The 24,154-nt window shown below is 39.2% G+C and overlaps 1 protein-coding gene across 1 annotated transcript; it reads right to left on the bottom strand.

Moving 5' to 3' along the window:
• Positions 1 to 5,575: 5,575 nt before the first annotated feature.
• Positions 5,576 to 23,648, bottom strand: LOC108901611 (rho GTPase-activating protein 6-like). The gene is given in 14 exon segments (XM_018703158.2): positions 5,576 to 6,990; positions 7,076 to 7,162; positions 7,385 to 7,517; positions 7,519 to 7,648; positions 7,922 to 8,019; positions 8,798 to 8,974; positions 10,457 to 10,605; positions 10,747 to 10,897; positions 11,004 to 11,059; positions 11,244 to 11,439; positions 11,648 to 11,910; positions 12,774 to 12,842; positions 13,240 to 13,399; positions 23,368 to 23,648. Coding segments are annotated over 14 exon segments (2,382 nt in total). The 5' UTR covers positions 23,515 to 23,648; the 3' UTR covers positions 5,576 to 6,424.
• Between the last annotated feature and the right edge of the window lie 506 nt (positions 23,649 to 24,154).

Here is a 24,154-nt window from a genome sequence, read left to right as displayed (position 1 = left end):
TGTCTATTAGGACAGATCAGCATAGACTGAAAGATTCAATTCATTATTCTGTTTCAGGAGTAGTTTGGATTGTACTTTGAGCATTCCTACATGCAGTCTGAATTACTGAAGAGAAAAGGTTGGCGACCACATGCAGCCTTTTCTACTTGTTTTGTTCAGAGAGAGTTTGCAAAAGGTTTCAGATTTCAGGTCTCTGCCTGCATATGACGAAACCAGGTAGGAAAACGGTTTTGGGATTAGAGGGACTTTTCACACTTGTTAAGGTGGGATGATTACACCTTTATCATTCCCTTGAGCATAAAGCTGTCTGATGAGTTCAGCAAATTTTCAGCCTAGCCAACCCTCAACATCAACCTCAGCATTTGGGTGTGCATGTGAAGGCCAAGAGTGTTGAAAAAGTAGACGTGCAGGAGTATGACTATTATTAGGCTGATACAAACAGTGTACAGTGTATCTCTACTCTGTTAACGAGATTTTGTTTAATCTTGTTTCATACACCACATTGTTTGGAATTGAGGCTGAGATTGATGAAACAATGGGACATTTTCAGATTGTGTGTTTGTGTGAGAGCAGAAGTGCTGCTGGGACTACACAGGAATATTTGTTGGCACTGTGGGCCTTCTGGGAACAAAAACACAGAGAAAAACGCTTTGGAAAGATCCTAGAAGGCCACATCATGATTTAGAAGTCATGTGCTCACTCCTGCCAAAACTCACGTCATACTTTTAGTGCCAGATATGCAAATTCTAATGATATCCTTCCAAATTAAAATAATAATCAAATCAAAAAATCAGAACATTTGGTTATTTACACAGACCCCTTTATGCTGAGTATAGTAGTGTTTAGCATTTTGTTGTAAGGTTTGGCTTTCTTTGTTATAAGAGGTATCTGTTTTTTATTAATAAGCTGCCTTCAAACTTTGTAACTACACCGGAAAGTCAATACTCTTTAAAGATTATTTGATCACAGCTTACATTGATGAAACCTCAGTTCACTTAGACCAAGAGAAGACAGCTTTTAAACTGAGTAACCTTACACGTGAGATTAATTTCTCAAGATTTTTAAATTGGACAGGAATGAACCATTTAATTAGCTGTAACTATTGTTTGATTCACTGTGCCTCTTACAACTAACCATACTTATTACAACTGTATGTATTTTTTAAGGAGAGGGGGGGATAGAAACAGGCTTACACACATATGACAAACCAGTGCACTTCAATATCACAACTAGAAGAGTTAAAACTTGCATATGAAAGCTGTGGTTTCTGGTGTGTTTCTAAGTGATCCATGGCTTTGCTAGCTGGTTGCTAGGGCAATATTAGTTGTTGCTGGGTGATTGCTAGGTTGCACATGGTTGCTACAGTGTTTTCACAAACACTACGCAACAAATCACGACCAAATTAATGACACGTTTCTCCTCCACAACCTGGAAATGAGTGCGGTGCATCTGGATTATGTGTTTGTAGTGTAGAAGCTGTGGGGTAAGAAACAGGACAAAAAAAAGATAAGACTGAATGACAGGCATGAGACAGCACATTTTTAGAATCAGCAAAATCAGCAATCTGAAAATTAAGACCAAAGGGAATAGAGATGAAATCAAGATGGAAGACAAATTTGCCGGCAGGAAACTGGAGGACACAGTGGGGATAAGGTTCAGAGAGAACTTCTACTGCTGCTCACTTATCTTCTTCAGGACAATAGTGTGAAATCTTTGAACTGTTCTGCTCTCATGGGCACACAGCCATGTTACCAAGTGTTTGTCTATTGTCATATTAACTCTTTTATTTTTGAAGTTTCTCCATGATAATTACCTAGGTCGATCCCCTGCTTAATTATTAACTGTTGGCACTTTCTTTGATGCATAAAAAGCATGATTATGTGTTTGAAGCTTGAGTTAATCCTATGTGTCCTCTACAGTATCTAAGCAGCAGCTTCTTTCAGTATCAGTACACTTGGGGGAATTACACAAACCTTAGAGCCTAGAGCATGCAGAGAACTCTTCTCTGAAAAACTTGAATATTTTCTGGTAATGATCACTTGCTACAAAATACATACACAGAAGTGTTGCATTATTGTTTGTACTAATGTTTCCGCCACCTTTTTTGCATATGTACTGAATATAGAACAGATTTCACATGATAGTGCTGTGTCTTATCAGTTGTAAAATTGACATATTAAGTCAAGTTACGATAGAATCGTATCTCTCTTGCGCACACACACATTTCATAGATATGCTAAGTGACTGCTAAACGACTTGCTGACAGTCTCAACTAGAAATCAGATAGAATCAGTATGTGTGCATAGCTGTCCCATAAACCAAGCCTGATAACAGAAAGCTTTGGAGAAAAACATCTGGATGCTTTAATTCCTCACATTACATGGGAGTCACTGTTTCAGTTTGTTGCGCAAGTATGAAGGCTGAGCTAAAATGCCTGTTGCAAACTGCCTTTTTGGTGGCGGTCCTGAAGTGCGCTGCTAACACAACTTAGATAGTAAATGGTTCGCTGGCCAGCCTGCCAAAGAACTGACGTATTGAGGTTGACCTGTCTTGATCCCCTGTCCCACCCAATACACAGCCTGCATCCCAACTGAACTGCTGCACTGGATCATGTGGACTCAAGGAGAGCAGAGGAAAACATTGCTGGTAACAAGTACACAGCCACATGTGCACACGTTTCAGAGCCTATATGTGCACCGATCATTTGAACACAGACATCAAAATAAAGACATTTCACTTTTTCTGCTCTTTTTCTCACTGAAATGAGGCCCTTGTTTAAAAAATGAGAAATACTGTAAATATAAACAAATGTATTCCAACTTGTGCACGAGACAAAGCAGATGGGCTGAATTAAATGAGAATTTGTGGGCTGCTTAAACACAGCTCTGGTGTTGCTTCAGTGAAATCGTAGAGAGGAGGTTTCTCGGTATGCTGGGCTGATAATCTCAGAACAGATATAAATAAATCAATTCGGAGAGCCCTGAAATTAAATCAAAAACGGAAGAAATCTAACTAGAAAGCATCACTTCAAACCCACCCCCCCACCCCCCAGAAAGAAGAGTGAAGTGCTGCTCAGAATCCAAAGCGGGTCGAAAATTGCACCAAATTGCTTCAACTTGTCTTATCAGTGAAACACTTGGTATCTAAAACTTCACATTTTGTTCATGAAGTGTTGAACTGCACTAAGCTGAGAGGCTTAATGCAATCACTGCTAATCCTTTAATCTTGAACATTTTTTTTTCTTGAAATAAACTTCATTACCCAGTCATGACCATGACTCCTGTAAGCCACTCTTATTGACATCTGGGTCCTGTGTCACTCTTGAATTCGTTAACAGCCTGCTGACTATTGTATTTCACATTTTTCCATTACTGAAATGATGGACATTATGTTCACTAATTATTGTCACATACTGTCATTGCTGTATAGTGTTCCTCCCGAACACAGGTAACAGAAAAACATTTTCAGATTCAATGGAGAAAAGTGGAATCACAAATCAGCACAAAATAGCTTTTTATCTAAACTTCTGAAAATCTAAATGCAGCACATAAATGAAAAGAAGTTCATTGCCTTAAAGGTACATTTTGATTTTGTTCAATTTTGGTTAAATTTAGGTTCACAACAAAGTCGGAGAATAAATCTTTGAGGTCAGTAAGCATTTAGATCTACAGCAAGTCATTGAAAAGCAGTCTTTATACAGCAGAATTTTAAGTAGTCCAGAGTTGGTATCTAAAATGACAGAAAATGGACTGAGGCTTTGTGGCATTAGCTTTAAAAGTGTTTTGTGCCCTGGCTAACACCTTAATGAGCCCCACTGTGCTCTATTTTTGCTCTGCTGAGATTTGTATATCAATCTCAACCTTGAAACCCCAAGGCCAAAGCTCTCTTGTTTCTGGACATTCAGCCTCATTTTGGCTGTGACCTTCCTCTGTCCTCCCTGCAGCTGCTCCTGATGCCAGCGAGCGGACTCAGACAGGATGGACCCCCTGTTGGGAACACTTGCAGCTCTCTGCCAAAGGATCATTTTACATCCATCAGTGCTGCAAAGATAAGATGCGAAATTAAATATTTGATCTTGACTGTTTGCTTTGAGGAGGTAGGTCAAAAATGAGCAAAAAAGCATCTCCAGGCTGTCCCCCCCGCCATGCTTTGCCTGTTAGTGGTTAGGACATTGGAAGGAATATTTTTAAGGCAAACCGGTCCATTTGTGGTGCAGATGCAACAGTGAAGGCAGTGAGGCTAGATTCTCTGTAAAACACATCCAGACATCCTGTTCTGTCTCTTTGGTCTTGACAAAATGGGACTGTGCGATGGCCAAATAACAGCTCGGCTCACACAGCTGTGGAGCCAGATATGGCCCAGAAAGTTGAACCACAAATCGCAGTGTTGAGGAAATCCCCTGGCTTTGTTTAACAAGGGAAGAGTTTAATATCAGGGTGAGATGGTTCACTGTCAAAACATAATCAGATTACTTATTACTATGCCTTAAAACTCAAAATTATAATGCAGTCTATTAAATTACACAATTCCAGCAAACATAATCATTTCCATCACTTTGAGGAAAGTAATCATTCTGTTGTATTCCCAAACATGCATTCCCATATTCTTTTTAACTATCAGTAATCTCTACCAGATTTCAATGGCAGACATTTTCTATATCATTGCATACTAAATAGCTGTGGCTCCAGTACTTTAAATGCTCATAGATTTGACTGTGTATTTATTGTCTCACCTCAGCACAGCTCTCTTATTTTCATTAATAAAAAGCAAAATGAATGTTGAGAGAACACAACATACTCTTTAAAGAAATCAATACTGTAAAAGCAGATCTTAATAAACAGTAAAGACAGCCATCATCCACATAACCTAAAATCAATATCCCTATTGTAGTAGGAAAGAGAGTCTATTAAGAAGGAAACCTAACTAGCAGCTGTTCGATGTGAGTCATAATCCTTAATGCTCATGGGTTACAGTTTGAAGAAATCAATGATCAAAGAAGACACTTTCCCTGGTCTTATGCTGCCCTCTCGTGGTCAGTTCAGGTGACTGTTTCACTGTATTCTGAACAGGGTTTATACTAGGGAGAAGAATCTGCACAGCCTACCACAATTAAATGACCATATAATCATCCTTATGCCCATTTCTGAATAAATTCCTAGGGGAAATAACTAAGATACATTGTTAGCTGGCACCAGAAAATATGGCTCCTATAGGATGTTAACATGAGGTATAAATTAACAGGTATAAAATAGAAGTAATAGCATATAATAAACCCCATTTGCCTTAATTACACACCAGAATACAATTAAGACATACAGAGATCCCATTAATGCCCATGGGTCCCACTTCTTTATATTTACAGTTAAATTATATCATTACAGTTAACATTCTTTCATTATCAGAAGTGTCACTTTCTGCTACAACCACATGGCCATTTTTGTCCACTGTCTGAAGGAATAAAAGACTGTTAAGAAGGCCAAACTGAACTGATTGGGGGAGTTTCTCATGTCACTCCACAAAACTTTTCCAACTTTATGTTTCCTCTTTCCTAGACTTGGGATGTGTCTACAGTATAGAAGAATTTAGATGGTTTATTAAGTGGTACCTGAAAAAGAATAGATAATTGTCATTAAATTACAGAGTACTGTACATTTACAGATAATGTATATACCTGTAAATAATGCTACTTAACAAAAAATCCTGCATTTAAAACACAAAAAGTATATAAACAGAAAAATAGTGCTGAAATGTGACAGTTCACATAGTTAATTAAAATCTAGCAACTGACACAAATTACATTTTTTTTGCTGATATACTTATAGTGTAGTATTATCTCATATTACACTATAAGCATATCCTCCAGTTTTAGGTTTTTAAAAAAATCAAGACATGGGTGGAGACATAGACTGCACTTCCACAATTAAGAAGAATTCTATATTAAACTAGCTTCAGTTTTACTACAAATTTAAAGCAACATTACAACACAAACAGGATTTTATTTACATTCAGCACTTAAAAAAAAACATTCATGGCTTCAAATTAAGCATTAACATTCAAGTCTAATTATGACATTCAAGTCTGATGCAAGTTTCTGATGGTTGTGTTGCAAGCAATTGTTATATATTTAATGACCTCAACAACATATTAAAAGGAACTACAAACAACATAGAAATTTACATAAAACAATTATTTTATATCATAGTTATGCAACATAGTTAATATATACAGTTAAGCGCTCAAAAAAATAAAATAACTATAATAACACGTCTTGAAAAAATTGGTGCAAAGTTCTATCAGTCTACATTAACTGGTACTGCAATTATAGATAAATAGTAGAGTTTCAGCATCAGGTAATGTGGCAGGAGACAGACCCCTAATCTCTAAACATTATCTTCTCTGTAGTTCATCAAACCCAAAGAGTGCATCACACCAAGGTTTCCGGTAGGGCGTCTGCATTGTCTTTTGATAGTATCTGCCATATATGCCACCTCTCTGTCTGCCAGTCTGGTGCACCACGGCCCTTCGCATTTCCAGGTCCAGAGGCGTCTGCTGTATCTACAGTGTGGGGAGCAGGACTCCGCTGGGACTGCTGTGGAGTTTGGAGGTCAGACTGACCAGTGAAGAGGGAAGGTGAGGAGTGAGAAATATGGGTGTCCCTCAGAGGTCCAGAGTAGTGAAGGGGAGGCAAACCATCCATCTTGACTTTAAATAACGAATATGGAGAGTGCCCTGCCCTTGCTGCTAAGTTGTCTGAGCTAATGGCTCCTGATTGGCCGCTCAATCTGTGATGTAATGATGATTCTAGTTGTTTCTGCCCTCTCTGGTCATCAGGACCACTGCTGCTGCGAGTCACCGGCAGGTGTGGCCTGCAAATATGCGCACCTGGTGAGGGTTGTGCTGGTGTGACTGGCAACTTGTGGTTACCTTGGTGACTGCTCAGCCCCTCTGACGATCCATAGGACTCACATTCCGACATATCTCCGAGGGAGCCTGGGAGAGATCATTCGTTAACATCCAGCATTCATCACATATCTCAAAGACCATCTGCAACAACATGTAAAGAGGAACCTGTTACCAGTGATGTGAGGGCCAGTGAAATCCTTGTTTAACAGTTCATTCCAGGTGTCCCAGAAATCATCATCATCACAAATCGCTGAGGCCTCTAACAGTAACAAGAGAATTAAGAGAATTACTTAGTTTGATTTAATAGATCAAATGTTTATGTATTTATGCATAGTTCAACACACACATTACCATTAGGTAACTGTGCTTTATGCTAAGCTGAAGGCTCCAGCTACACATTGTACTTAAGATACAGATGTGAGACTGGTAACTTTTAAATTACACTTTCTAATCATATGTGCTGCACTGAATTTCAGTTCACCTTTGTCGGTAGAAAGTGTGGGAGAGGTGCTGCCAGATCTGTCTTTTGAATGACCTCTGAGTTTACACTGCCCAGAAAGCCTGGGGACTCTGTCTGAGAGTGGACTGCTGTCATCTGGGTATTTCCACAGCAGGTCGATCTGACAGAACAGGGGAGTTGTTGTCATAGGGAGACACCTCTCCACTAGATGCCTTGATGGAGACATTGGACAAGCATCGATCGGCAGGAGAGAAGGACTCGTCTGCTCTGAGCAGGCCTGGATCTCTGCATAAACAAAGAAGACACAATATTAAATTAACTTTCTGTAAGCACTAGGCATATGACCACTTGTGTTCTGAGAAAAGCAGACATCTTACAAAACAAATTACATGGGGATGATAATCATGAGTAACGATGTACATGCTTCATTTAGATCATTTAGAAGTTTAGACAGTGCGCACACACACACACACACACACACACACACACACACACATGCACACACACGTACACATACACATGCAAGCAGACACAATGAGACAAAAGGCGGAAACTCACGAGTACTGAGAAGCCTTCCTCCGGAGTAAGTAATCCACAACATCAGGATCAGTTTCTAGCAAACTCATCAACACCTCATTCTGGAGGTCAGCTGGAACCTGGGAGAACAAAAACTCTGTTTCACTGAAGCTCACAATAAAGAATAAGAGTTGTAAACTGTATTCTTCAGTCTTCTTCAGTTAATTAATCACACTTCAACTAAATGAACAGAACTAAACAATTACACACATCTCCATAGTAACTGATTATGTTCTCTGTACACCATACAAATTACAGTCACCACAGCATATATGTATATTTCAAAGTTTTCCACATTGTGCATATTGCTCTTGTACACCAACAGTTTTGTGTTCCCCGTGTTGACATAATGCCTATAATGTCTATAATGTGAAATGAATTCTAACAGGAATTAATAACGCAGAGAAAACATCTGATGGGCTTTTTCTGCCCTCAGGCTTGCTTAACAGATCATTGTCAGATACTCCAGTTACCCTTGCTCCCAATCACTGTGTATTAACAAAACAGAGGCCGGAGTGACACTTATTAACCTCTTCAGTGAGGCTTGTCATTTGCCGTGCATTAAAAAGAGTATTCACTGAGAACTTCATTATATAAGGTTCAGGAGTAGAAAAAGAATTGCATGGATTTCTGTGTTTTACTGTGATACTACTTTGTTTACATGTGATGGTAAAAGCGTTGTCCTTCTCAGAACCTATAAAGCTAATGTTTACATTTCATTAGGATGCTCCACTCTATTAAGCTGAAGAATTCTCCATAAACAAAAAGACCTGACCAATACCCTGAGATTGTTTGATTAAACCCAGGGCCTCCTTTAACTGTTTTCATGCCTTCTGGTTTACAGTGAGCACGGCTTACCATAAATAGTGTATCATATGTATTGATCATCCTTTGGACCACGCTGATGATGGCTGTACTCTCCTCTGCACGGGCAAAGCTCTCCACCGCAAACTCTTTGTCTTTTTTTTGCTTGTGTAAGAGGTTGGGTCCAAAGATGGTGGCTAAATTGAGTGACGTCATCTTGTTTCCTGTTATCTACACAAAGCAGAGGACAGACTTTATTTCTCTGGACAGTCTGAGTTACAGCAATGTACTGTATACATCTGGGCAAGCCTTCTATATAGAGACTTAATTGATTAAATTTCTTCAATTTTTAACTTATTTTATTCAGCAGCCCTGTTAGTAAACCACTAAGATCATGTTATCTGTAATTACTCAAATTTGACCCCGCTATTACAAGACACATTTTTGAGACTGAAATGATTTATGTGAAAGGTAACAATGCAGCTAAATTACCCTAGATTTTCCTTTCATCTGCCCATGTGCTTACACGCAGGAATGAAAACTTGCACCGAATAATTATCGCATTAAGAGTCTGCGTCTTCTGCTGTAGACAGACTCTCCTTGGCACCTAGGACATGTTGGGAATGTTCACCTAACACAGGCCTGCCACCATCAATAAGGCTGGCTCTGCCTTCTTTTGTTCAAAGAGACCAAGCAAACCTTTCCTTTGACATTACAGTGTGCATGCTCTGGGACTGAGGCCAATAAACTGGCTTTAAATGCGTGGGAAAATATTAATCTGCATTGTGATTATTAGAAGTCAAATAGTAAAATTTACACAGAAGAAATGATAATAAAACATACAGGGACTGGGCCCACAGCAGAATCATAATGGTTAAAGGTAATAATAATAATGGTTTCCTAACATATATCTTTCTAAGCACAAAATTAAATGGAATATAGAAATGTGGGAATGATGATTGACCATATTCATAGTCACATTACTTTAATCAAGTCATATATCCAGCTATTTGAAACAAAGTGGTGCATGGCAAAAATGGTTCACCAAATAAAGAGGAAAGTCCAGACTGGCTTTATGGAATAGAAAAACATCATTATCTGGTAGGTGCAGAGTGAACAGATGCAATTATGTAGATGGTGAGATAAACTGTATTCACAGAATGTGACAATTTCCCTACACTTCCTGTTTACAACACATAAACTGGGGGAATAACAAATTATCACCGAACAGTATGATGTTCGCAGAAGCACAATGTTTGCATGCTTACTGTGAAGCAGAGTGATGCTGGTTGTGCATCATTTAATCTAGACACCCACAATGGATCATCATGCATAATGGCTCTGCGTTTTGGCACAGCACTTTCTTCAAATCAGTAGCTGCAGATGTAGCACACATCTGTCTTACTGCCTTTTGCTGGCTGTTGGGATTAATCATAGTCACATTAAACTTGTAAAATTTCAGCATTACTCTGTGATAGCTGCTCATTTCCTAAACATATTTCTTGAGCTTGCTAGTGGAATCAACAATTGTCAAAATGTTTGACAGGCTGCCTTCAGAACTGGTCCTCCGGTGATTAATGATCGATGAATATCGATACCTTGTCTTGTGCTATCTCACGTGAGTATGAATCTCACCTTGTTACAGACCACAAAAAAGTAGATGCTGCTTGCGCCTGTCTTTACAGTGCTATAAGTGTGGTGCAGTTTCTTTACCTCTTGTCCCTCATTGTCCAGGCTGTCGTCAGCATGAGCAGCCACAGTGGACAACAAGCAGAGGAGACGCTGCAGCGTGTCGCTGTTACAGGGGGGAAGCAAAAATATCAGGAGCTGGATGATGCTCTCTTGGTCTGAATAATCCAGCACTGCAGAAAAACAAGCCCAAAAGTTGACATCATTTTCAAATAAGTCAGACAGTAGCACAAGAAATTCATCCCATCCCAACAGCAAGTGAGTGAAGGGGGTTGTTTTTGTATGTGTATATACAGTATGTGTGTTCTCCTCACGCATTGTGTTGATGAAAGCTGTGTAGAGTTCTCTTGTCAGCAATGGATCAGGCAAGTCTCTGAGGAATTCTTTCAGCAATGCAGCTACATCATGGACACTGTGCTCCTCATCCAAGTGTACCTCCCATCCCTGGTCGAACTCCTCGCGAAGCTGGATGAAATGTTGTGACAGTTAATACAGCAACGATGCCGCTCACAGTCAATGCAGTTCACCTGCATGCAGAGGTGTTTTAAAGCTAAATGAGCTGAAATCTTACCTGTCGTACTCTCTTCTTTGAACTCCCAACACGGAAAATTCCAACTGTCTGTAGGCCTAGGCAAAGACAATGATGCTCTCTTAGTGCCAATTTATTCTCAAACTGTATGATTTATAAGGTGATGACCAAACTGCATTTGTTCCCGAGTTGTCAGTTTCCATATAGATATGCATTACATTACCATGCTGCACTGCTAGCACTATTTTTAGAGTGTTACTTCTGAACTTTGATAATGTGTACCATATTTTTCCAGGTGCTGGCAACAGGAATCCACTGCCCTGGGCACCTGTCTGTAAATAGGGTTAAGGCTGAGTTTTTTGTCATGGCGCTTCTTCCTGTTGCCAGCTGCCTCCTCTGGCAGGGACAGCTGGAGGGCCTCCAAGAGCCGAGACTGGTTATCATCAAGGTCAGTGATGCAATCCACGGACACTCCACCCTGTCAAGCAGATTGGTGACAACCGTACACACAGTGAGTCATGAGTGATAAAATGAGGTGCAGTCATTTAATGGCTGCATCACCCACCCAATGACTGATTATCCAAAAAGGTCACACAGTCCCAAAGAAATCTAACATGCATGTATAATCAGACAGAGTCCCTGCTGCGCTACAACAACCTGTCAAGGCTATTGACAGACGAGCCTACCCTCCTGCGAGTCCGTGGGACTGCGTCTGGTGTGCTTGGGAGAGGTGACTCATTAGGAGTCTCGGAAGTGGAGCTGAGAGACGAAGTGCTGCTGGAGAGTTCTTTGTTCGCCCTTTTGAAGCTGGAGGTGAGTTGAAGGAAGGATAACATCAATTCGGTGGGGTCGCTGTGCTCCTCCCGCGGGGGATCGTGCCGCTGCTTGTGCGCACGGTCGTTGGAAATGACCTGCGACAGCGGTATGCCAAACACCTGGGGCATAGTCTCTGTGTGAGGGGGAAGGGTGAGACAGGGAGACTTAAAGTTCATCTTGTTGGCTCCAAGTCAACAGGGAAATGTTAAATTATTCTTTAGATGTGTCAGTAATGTGAGCATATTATATATTTTATCCTTTGAATCTGTGTTCATTCATTCTTTACATTCAAACTTGAGCTTTTCAATAAATGCTGCTCAGAATAAATATGACAAGAGAAATATCAAGAGCAGTGTTCTGCACTGCACACTCAATAGTCAGAGTCAGGCAGCACATACTTTCTGAGATGCCTTTGTAAACAAAAGAGGAAAAGGAGGAAAGAGGGGGCTGGCCATGCCGGAGGATAGGCTGTAATGAATGACCCACCACTTAAGATTGTTTTTGTTATTTCCCTCGACTGCCTGTCTGAAAGAGGACATCACTTTCCTGCCAGATTGTTGCAGCGGGCGGGGCAGTGTGGTAGTTGAAGAGCATGGTTCCCTCTGAGACTCCTTTACCGTACTGTAAAGATTCCTATCTCTCAGTGCTCCATGGGTATAAACAGCTGAGGATGTCTGCTTCAGTGAGTCTATACAGCTTCAGCCAAAAGGATCAAAGAGTGTCTTTTCAAGTGTCAGAGGCTGACTAGGCTGGAAACTGGAGGGAATAAAAGTATGACAGCACTCAGTGGCTCTCCCACAGACCTCAATAAGAGCTGTGTTTATCTTCATAGACTATTTGTAAGGGAGTGCACTGAAATTCCCTCTATACTGCTATCATAATGCTCAATAGGGCACTGAAACCCTCTTAATAAAAGGCAAATATGAGTGATACTACTAGTCCAATTTAAAATATTGTATATGGCTACAATTAAGAGTATATTTAGACCTGTATTACCTTTGTCTTTACTCTTCTCTTTCGATAATGAATCCAACTTCTTCCTAAGTGACTTCTTGGGCTTGTGACCTGAAAAGAGGCAGAGGTGTCGCAGTTGAATAAAAATACTAGATGACATGCTCCTGTTCTTGGCTATTCTTGGCTCATTTCTCACTATCAAACACAGGCAAATTGTGCAGAAAGTGTCAAGACAAAAATTTGCAGTGCACACCTTAATTCATAACCCCATTTAAGGAGTATGCTCTTGCAAGACAGTGACAAAGTGAGAGGAAAACACATCTCTCATCTTTTGCTGTTCTGTGTATATTTTATAAAACATGCTGTGACAAGCTTTTGCCTAGGAGAAAACAGCAACCTGGTAAAGAAGAAGGGGACTGTAAGAGTGTGTGTGTGTGTGTGTGTGTGTGTGTGTGTGTGTGTGTGTGTGTGTGTGTGTGTGTGTGTGAGCGTGCGTGCATTTTAATACTTTTAGGGATGGTGATGTGGCAGCCAAGGTCGCGATCCCGAAGCAATCGCCTGAAGGCCACATCCTGGAGACGAACCCTCTCTAGCTCTGAGAGGCTTTGCAAGGGGACGGGCTTCAGGCCAACGCTGCGTCCTGACACGCTGTTCCAGGTGAAGTCACCCTGAGGACACACACACACACACACACACACAAGTTGGCCTTACGATACTTGTAAGGACACTCACCAACATAATGCATCCCCTAACCTGAACCTAATTCTCACCTGAACCTTAAAACCAAGTCTTAATCATCAAACAGCCCTTTGAAGTTGTGAGGACTGGCCAAAATGTCCGAACAAGGATGGTTTCAAACCAAAATCTGTCTACACAACCACTGAAAGACATGTACTCACACACTCTCTCTTTCACACACACACACACACACACACACACACACACACAGAGGACACATCAGATACATCTATCATTGCTGTCACATTTAAAGTTCATGACCAGCCACACTCTCTACAGACCTCCATGTATGCATGAACTGACAGATATTTCTGCTTCACTTGTCAGCAGAAAATGAAGACAACATCAAGTCATTTGCAGTTTCCCGTGACAGAAACTGACAGTTTGTTTTCAGAGATGTCCAATTAGGTGTTACCTTCTTGAAGCTGCCTTGGTACTGTACTTTTTATGCAGTCTGGTTTCACATTGGACCAGTTGTCTCATGAGAGACAGCAGCAAGAGTATTGACTGTGTTTTTTTCTATTTGTAAAATAGGAAAAACGGCACAATTCCACATGTATTTGGGGTGCATACCTCTGAATAATCTCTCATCAATATTCATGAATATCAATAGAATCTAAATCATTAACAATACTTTGCACATTGGTAAACATTGCTACAGATGAACCACTCTGTGGGTTTAGTACTGTACTAATGACAGAGCAAATAATCTGATCTGAAATCCTCAACCTTTGAGCATCTCTATGCTGGAGATTACAGTGCTTTGATCCAGCACAGTCAAGCCAATCATAGGAGCCATGTTCCAAAGAGGCTTAGTAACTCATTATCAGGATAAGGCTTACACTAAAGTGGCTCACTCGCATTAAATCAGAATTAGGACTGTGTTACAGTAGCATACTTTTTTTTTTTTTCCTGATACACATACAGTACAGTATAAATAGCTACAGAGAATGTGAGATGACAAACCTACTTTCTTTGGCTATTTCTTTATTGCACAAGGGCAGTGGCCACTAGCCTGTACTCTGTTTGTAATTGAGAACCAGGTGGTAAATGATATGCAACAGTTCTGCAACTTATGTCTACTATCAGTATGGTTAGCAAGAGAATAATGTCTTAGTGGTGTAAAAATGTGATTTAGACAGACATAATGCATTATAAGCAAGAAAATAAGTTAATGAATATTTGTTAGTATCGCTACTTTTCAGTCCACTACCTGTGGGGCTTCAACTAATCATTACTGTGTTTATAGAAATCACTCATTTATCACTATCATTCACAACTCACTGTATGATTCGGCATATAAAACATCAGAAAATAGTGAAACACACTGATCACAATTTCCTAAAGCCCAGGATGACATCATCAGACTCCTTATTTTGTCTGACCGACAGTCCAAAACCTAAAGATACGCAATTTACTGTCACATGAGAAAAAGACAGACAGGAAATCCTCACAATATTTGCTTGACAAATGTGTTTAGAATGGATTTAGACAGACAATGGCATCCTTTCTGAACTGTTAAACTTTGAATAGTACCCCAGATAATAGTCAGCTATCTGTTACTTAGTGAAGTTGATCTGTTGTATGGCAGCTGTCTACTGTGAGGTATTCATGTAATTTTTGCATGGCAGCTGAAGATCATCTCACATTGAATGCAGTATGTATGTACGCACCATATATTATACAACAAAGAAAATAAAGAAGGTTTCATATTCCACTCTGCGTTGCAAATAAAGTTAAATGCAAAGAGTGAGTCATGTTTGTAGTTATCTAACCCATTTTGTTCAGACATTCCTCTGGTGTGACTATATGGGAGTGGAGACTTTCTTCCTATCTGACGTGATGGTGAACTGGGTTCTCACAGTTCATCAGCCAAGTGGTGTCCTCAAATCAAAATCTCATTGCTTTGTTTGTGGAATCCCAAGTGTTGTGTACAGCATTTTAATGCAAAAACCCCTTTATCTATTCCTTTCGTAATAACTGGCTTGAGTGTTTAGATGGGACATTCTGAATATAGAATCACTTTGTAAATTATTTAAACTCATTTATCTACATTTTCCTCTTATTTTAAATATCAGGAGATGGATGTGTGAATTAAAATAATACACACATCAATCAAACAAGTTGTTACAAAAAATAGTCACTGTCAAAGCTGTATGAGGTTACAGTTTCACATGTGACCGACTTCATTATTGCAGCAGTCACTGACAAAGCCAGTACGTTACAATCTTACAATTAAAATACCACATTTGTTCTGGCTTCTTCCCTAGAACATCATGAGTCATCTGACTTTACAGAAAGAAGCCTACAGTGCTTTAAGTCTTAAGATAAACATGTATTTGTTGTCTTTTGACATATGAACTACATGCTGATAAAAATGCTCCTTTTCCAATTTTGATATCCGTATTAATCATCAATCAATTTAGTGACTTTTAAACTGTTCCCTTTTTGTTTTTTATTCATTCATTTGTTTATTCATTGCAACAAAGCCAGAGATAAAGCAAACATTCCATGAAATATATCAACTGATAATTAATCTAAACCCTCTCTTGATTCAGTGAGTGCACACCAAGTTGCACTTGGAGCTGTGCACCAGTACCAAACTTTAATTCAAAGCCTTGCTGAAACACAAAGCTTTTAATAGTGCTCCCTGGAATACAATGAGAGGAAATGTGCAAGGTAGTTCATACAATATGGTTAGATTGAAAGCATAGATTGCACTACTCAACCTCACTTGAACTAGATCCAGTTGAGGTGATGAATATTCCTCAGTGCTCAGGAAGCCATTCAATGGGGCATTATGGGAAGAGTTTTCCACAAGAGCCATTACACATCATTCGTTTGTTTAGATTTCTACATCAAATTCAATTCACTTTAAAAACTACATTTTCTTACAATTCTTTCATCCACATTTTTTTTTATTTTGTGTGTAAGAGTGTTGACACAAACAAAGGTAACACTGGTGTGTCCTTTAAAACTTGGAAACAACCAGTACCAACACAAAAAGTCATTCAATTACTCACATCCTGTTGTTTCCCTATATAAATAAATAACTGTGCTCAGCAGCATACACTCTTTCAGACTGTTTAACAAGCCAGGGTGGATAGATGCTATTTTTTCCTCTGCATTTAAGGTAATGTCATACAATAATTAATACATCTCTATCATTAATACAGAACTAAATTAAAGAAATATATATATATATATATATATATATATATATATATATATATATATATATATATATATATATATATATATATATATATACAGAACAGCTCTGGGAATGTAGCCTGATAAGCAGACCTGGGTGAGGTTTCAATAAAATTACAAGGCTCAATAAAAACTATGTAACTCTTAATGTAAGAGGTTAAACTTGATTCTCAGACACCGTTGTCTGCTTTACGTAACGTTACATGTCCTGTGTTAACATTAAGTCACGTCTCTTATGCAATTTATCTGTAATTATTTCCTCCGCTTTTGTGACATTGTGGGACCTCCAAACAACAGCTACTCACAAGATAGGTGATGCTCAGTCGAAGAAGTCGGTCCCCCATTTACAAAACACTGGTCGCCACGGACGTGACCCTCAAACTTCATCACTCAGTAACTCAATACCAAGTTACCCGATGCCATTTGACTTATCAGACGATACTCCCCAGTTAAACACAGCCTGCATACTCGCTGCTACAACATATCCAGGTATTCACAACGTGCACTGAAGTTTATGGTCTGAGTTAACTCTACATCACGGTCAGACGCTTTCCACGCGAGGGACACTATCAGTGGTTGGGAGGGTTTGACAGGAGGGGCCAGTGCTCTCCCTGCCAAGCAACAAGTTAATAAGAAAACAAACCTATCTGAGAGGGCAGAACGAGGCAGTCTTCTCACCTGTCAGTCAAAAATCACTTGCTCACATGTGAGTAGCAGAATATGGTGGTAGAACTATAAAAAATAGTCCCTATCAATAGTGTTTAATTGCCGATTAGAGTGTGGTTTACTCGGCACGCGACACTGATTGCTGTAAGTACTACAATACCCGTGATCCTCAGCAGCCACCGTTGCTATGGAGAACAAGGCAAAGGCCCTAATTTCACCAGCACAAACAAGAAAACGTTCAAAATAAAGCGCCATAGATATCGAATGTATCCGAAACTGACCAAAAGTAAACTGATTTAAGTTGTTATGTATGCTATGTATGTACTCTTCAAATAAGACTGATGACTTCTGCAAGAATAAACTGACTACCAGTAATCTTAAACTGAAAAAATAAAAACAACTTGAGAGTCTCTATCTACCTCTTAGAGAGCATTATTTTTGTGTTTTGTTTTGTTTTAATTTATTCTGTTTTTTTGTTGTTGTTTTTATAGCTGTATGTGGTTCCACAGTCTTGGCAGCGGAACTAGCCCTGTCAAAACAACTGAAAAAAGTGCTAATGCTAGACTGCTAAATTCAAGTGGGCTGGTGTAGTAAGTAGTGAGAAAAGTCAGTGAAGAGCTGATGCATAAGGATATTTTTGAATTAGTTTAAAAACAGCATCATCATTACATAGTTTGTCCACCACATAGCACTGCCAAGTTTATTTTTCAATTGTAAAATGCCCTGCTCAGTTCATATACTGGCCACAGTGATTTCATATCCAAATTTAAATAAGCTATGCAGGGAATTACATGAGGTCCCTAAAAAAAAGTGTCAATAGTCGTTTTTCATGGAAAACATTTTGACAAGACACAATAGAAAAAACACTAATAAAAATGGTGGCTGAATTTTACATATCCTCTTCAGTTTCAGGGTCTGTGACTCACTGTCACAGCTTACTGGGGCACCTGAATGCTTGAATAATATGTTATTAGTAGCAACTATGCTTTTCCTACCATGATAAGTCTGAATTTCTGTTGAGAAAAAGGTCTGTAAGAAGATTAAAGGTATTTAAAAGGTGAATTGTCCGCATTGACAGATGCAACATGATTGTAACAGAGATGTCAGAATAGTCTGCTCCACTGACACAGTTCTGAGAGGAGCTCTGATCAGGTAAAATAAGTGGAAACACAGCAGGCTGATTTATATGTAGCTTACACAGGAAGACCAGAGCTACAATGGCAGTCATCCCATAGTCACCCCTCTGCAAGGAGCGAATTGCCTCCCTCTGGTTGATGTTTTAGAACACCTGTGGTCTCTTTTAAAAGTCTTGCATGTTCAGATGTAGGAGGTTATTTGAACAAAAATAATGACTGAATGATGACTTCTCCCATGTATTTCTGTTCAAGATTATGTCTGAGGTATACTAGAGTAGAACTTTGAGTGGCTTTTGCTTCCTGGAGTGCTGGAATGAGGTTGTTAGTAGTACACAGGGTGATGATAAACAGGAAGCTGCATGTCAGACAGAAACAAACCATTTTGAATGTGATGTTGGGTGGAGAAATCCTCATTCACTTTGAGAACTCTTTGGGCCACAGTATCTTTAGTAATACTTGAAAACAATAGAGCAAAAATAATGAAGGTAGAAAAATATTTCCCTATTAGCGCTAATAGTACATTAGCCTGAATTTCAATGGAAAAGTTTAGTGTCTTAGGATGGTCTGAATTGCTTCCAGTGCTTTTCTGTGGTACTGAAAGTACAATACACACTGAGAGATTTTGGGGAGCCACTTCAGTTGAAAATATATTTTTATTACTATCCGCCTTCGTAAACTTTAATTGGATAAATTCTTTCAGCGCTGTTGCTTTTTCACTTTTCCAGGTTTACTGTTACCAAGATAAGGATGGTAAAAGAGGGAGCACTTCAAGATTTAATGAGTCTCTAAATCTTCCATTTTCTGAAAAGAAGCTGAATTTTAATTGAAATTTATTTCCCCTTATTGAAAGAAAGTTCATTTCCTTTTGAGAGATTTCAGTGGCTTTTTAACAGAGAACAGTTTTCAGCTTCCTGCAAGCTCTTTCTCCTTCAGGCCATCTCTCCTCCATGGAGCTCAGAGGAATGCAGATGACTTCCCATCTAAACAATACAACACGAGTGCTCTCAGGCTTTGCTCTCTGTGCATCGTTCATCATTCAGCCAATATGTTCAAGAAGTAATGGGACACTCACACATACCCATTGTGTGTTTTATGTGACACATAAAACACACAATGGGTATGTTTTATGACACATAATGGTTTTTCAGTTTGAAATTTAACATTACAACTTGCAACTTTGCTTACTACCATGTTGAATTAGAATGTAAATGTATAGCTTATATAAATATGAGTGAGAATAAAGAAGGCATCAATTAACCCTATATGGGTTAAGAGTGATTCTAATGACAGTATTCTGTGCATGATAATATATCTGATCTGGCTGTTTAGAGTGACTTACAATAGTATTTATCTGGAAGTGTTTTGCATTATATCAAGTTAATTAAGACTGCACCACACGCTGCCTGGGGTCCTTTCAAAGGCACCATATCCCATATACATGAGTTAATGTGGACACTATTAAAGCAGACTGTAAAAAAGAAAGAAAGACACTGAATAATAGTTAATAAGCTGGGATTTTACATGAAGATTTTAGCCAAAAGGCAGTATTTTCCAATATCTCACAAGGTCTACATACACAGAAGCTACTCCAATAACAACCCAAAATGAAATACAAAACCAGAATGAATGAATGCAAAAAAAGTGACTCTGACCAATTCTAGGCACTTATGTGGATCAGAGAAATGATCCACCACGGTCATATTAAACAGCAACTGACGTGCAGTGGAGCAGTTATACTTGCTGTGATGATATTCAAGGGTGTGCAAAACACCTCAAAATCAGTTCAGAAAATCAGTGCCAGGAAGATATACACAGGAGATCTGTGCAAATTAAAGGTATCGCTACACTGTTGAAGGTGGTACTTAGAGAATAACTGGGGAAAAGAGTAAAGATAGACACATTGCCTATATAATAACCAAACCCCAGAGTATTCATATACCTACCATTCATATCAGCTTATTAAGCATGCCCAACTAATTTTTACACCATATTATGTCATCGTTTTCTTGCTGGAGGCACATACTGCATTTTCACAGAGAGAGTATCCAGCTAATTACCCAGCTATTGAGGCTGGGAATAGCCTCTGACTTACACTAAGCAGATCATATATATCAGTTATGTAATCACACAAAGGTACTTGAAAGTGAGATTTGATGTGAAATGATGATTTTACACCTGCATTTATATCTAGCCCACTGTATATTTTTACATATATCAGACACAAACTGGATGCTATGGAGCTGCAGTCGCAAGCCAGCAGGTTTAGCTCCATGCCACACAAACGGATAGTCTCCTGTGGGAAGAAATATGTGCCTGAGGGACTGTAGCCAAGGACCAGGTCATGCTGCTGTACTGTGAGAAATAAGAGTAGAGGCTGTCTTCATGTAAACCAGATGTCTCTGCTTTTCATCTCAGCTCAGACTACTGAGACCCTGGGTGAGTACACTTCTAACAGAGCATAGTGACATTCAGCCTATGGAAAACACAGGGTCATTTGTAGCATTAGATCAAAAATACCTCACTGACACTTCCTTTTAAACAAGGGGAAGGGTTTTCATGCCAGGATCATGCTACAGTAAGTTCCCATTTGCCAGTCATTTGACTCATATGTCACAGACAAAAAACAGAGCATGCCCTCTGCTAGACTACAGACCTTAATTAGGATACACAGTATGACTAAACACATTACAATGATGATGATTTTCACTGATTACTAACTCATTGTGATATAGCTCTGGAGCCTGGTGTGCATTTTAACAAGAGGCCTGTATGGCCAGAGTTACAACACAGATTGTACACCTCATAAAAGTAGAGTCTTGTAGAGATGGGGCTGTTATAGGGTGTCAGCCTGACTTCACCAATGTTACTGTGACTGTATCTTGGATACTATTGTCTCTGAATGAAGTGCTGGCTGGATATTTGCACACCCAGAAAATGTGAGTTTCATCACTGACTTAGAGTGTGGTTCGCATAGATTAAGGCATTTACTTACTGTCAGTGTAAGCTGACAGCGTGGTCATGTGATTCCCCAGGAAAGACCTTACACTTAAGACTTTAGCTCAACTGGCTAGAGTGGCTGGAGTTTTTCTCAGTGGCATGTTGGAGCTGAGTAGCACTGTACAGCTGTACTGTCAAAAAATACCCCAAACGGTCTTAGTAGTGGTAAAGATCTTCAGGTACTAATGATAATATAAAAACTACTCTTTTGGAATACATCCAAGGTTGTTATCCGCAGTGGAGTTTCAGTGTTTTAGCTTCACAGTGCTTGGCAAGAACTAGACTGTAGTGCAGCTCTCTGAGCACAATGGCGTAGGCAGCACGCAAGCAAGTTATAAATCACATTAATTATCCTCCCTGACACAGAGCTGTCCTCAGTATTAATCAGCTTCATTCAGATTTACTGTGATTACATTTCTAAGGGCTCTGGCTGTAGGGTTTGGGTTCTTGTTGATGACTAAAAGTGAGACCAGATACCTGGTGTTCATTACAAGCCTATTATATTGTCACATCTGTAATACATTTCCATTATACTAAACAAACAGTGTTACCATGAGGACCAGCTTAAGTGCAGCAGTACAGATTGGCTCAAATTATGACCATGTGACATTGTTAAATACTATAAATCTGAAATAGATTTATCTCTAACAAAAAAGAGACAAGAATGCCCATTGTAATGGATTTTAAATTAAATATGCAAGTAAATATTCTCCCTTTCTTTTCTGCTGATTACACAATATAGTAAGGCACCTTCTCATGAAGATGAACACCATAGATGGTAATCTTTTCTCATGTGTACAGGCCCTAATTTGTAGTAATAACTCAGGTGATTTTTTTCATTAGAATAGAAATGTCATTGCTTTTAACTGTGCATTTACTGCACTGCTTCTACTATTTTACATGGTGTGGCAATACATTAATCTTTGGGTTTGTGATGAATTAATACATACATAACTGTAGAAAAATAAATATTTTTCCCCTCAATTTGATGTTAATCATTTCTGATTAATGTTTTAAATAACAAAAGAAAGGTAAAAGACTCGCATTTGATAAGGACAGGCATCACAGATGCTTTTCTCAGAACTCCACCTTAAAGTGATGTGAGAAAAAGAAACAAACACTTTTTTGAGTGAGTGAGAAACACTTGCCAAATGTATCAAAGTTTTCCAGTCACACCTCTTTCAACAGACACCAGCAAGTTAGCACAAGCAAAGGCTTCTACTGACATCATTTCAGCAAAAGGAATGAGTTGAATCACTTTTTGTGTCCAGTGACGCAGCAGTAAAACCGTAGTACATCAAAGGTCCACACAATAAAGTTAATGTGCGAGTTCTTTTAGTCACAGACTTGGTGATGTTGCAATAGTGGAGGAGGGCGATTTCCTTCCGATTTCTCTACCATTTGAGAAAATTTAACAGTTATTTAAAGTAGAGCACGTGCAGCAAGCAAATTTGAAAACATGTTCGTTAAAGATAAAAGGAAAAATACAGACAGTTCTGTATTTGGGTACATCATCCTTCAGGGTATTCCAGCCACTTCCGGAATCTGGATACTGTGCAAGGCTATGCGCTCAAGTTCTGTTCGCTCTCGAGCTCTCTTTATTTGTAAGGAATACTTCATGTACGCAACGACAAAATAAAACTAACATATAACATATAAAACTAACATAAAAAAACGTAAGTAAACATCATGAATCACTCTGTTAGTCACGTTTTGAAAAACTTGCCATCTCTCGGTTCATTTAAACTCTTATTGCCAATTTACTATCATCACAGTCATCATCATAAAAATCAACAACGCCTACAGACCTTAGTGACCTACGACCTGATCTATCATCTATGACACTCAGGTCAACACCTGCCCTATGCAGTCGTCAGGTCACTGACCTTATACGACGTCTCCTCAGCTTCGGTACCATAATGTCGCATCAACGTCGAGTCCAAGCTCCTGGTCTGCCTCAGTTTCCGCTTGGAAATAGTTTTGGGGCTTAAAGAGCACGAGAAAACACTACTTAGCAACCCTTGAGCGGACATATCTCTCTTAGATGGTCAGGTTGTGGATAAAGTGCTGTAGAAGGAGATTCATAACTCTGCCACAAGTAGAAACGGGACGAGGGCGCAGGATAGCACCGTTTCACAGCAGCGGCATCAGCAGCAGGTCCCCTGCGCGTCACCATGCGTGGTATTATGAAATACGCGCTTGGAGTCCCCTGTCACCCCCCTCCACCTCCCACATACTCTGACTCAGTTACCTCCTCATTTCATAGTTACACTTTCATAGTTAAAATAAACGACAAAGTGCTTATTAATTAACCCCAAACAAACAGTGAAGTACACACCGGGGCGTTAGGGGAAGTGTTTAATTTTTGCTTGTGTGTGACACAGTGTGAGCGCGTTTGTAAGTTACTCGTGCTGTTCAATTAAAAAGGTGAATTATTATGCACTCCAGTAGCGTAGGCACGAAGGTGATTAAGCGTTCAAATATGATTCATAAAGTTTGTGAAAAAAAATAATCATCACAAATATTAAAAATGACCAACTAGAAACAAGTAAAATAATAATAAATACAATAAATACAAATAAAGTATTCTAGTGGGCCTATATCGTATTTATTTATTTTTTATTGAAATAGCCGCTTAAAATCTTTAATCATTTTACAATCAGAACGAGACAT

The sequence above is a fragment of the Lates calcarifer genome, linkage group LG1 (assembly GCF_001640805.2).
Source record: "Lates calcarifer isolate ASB-BC8 linkage group LG1, TLL_Latcal_v3, whole genome shotgun sequence".
NCBI classification, from domain to species: domain Eukaryota; kingdom Metazoa; phylum Chordata; class Actinopteri; family Centropomidae; genus Lates; species Lates calcarifer.
This window is presented reverse-complemented; position numbering and strand designations above follow the sequence as displayed.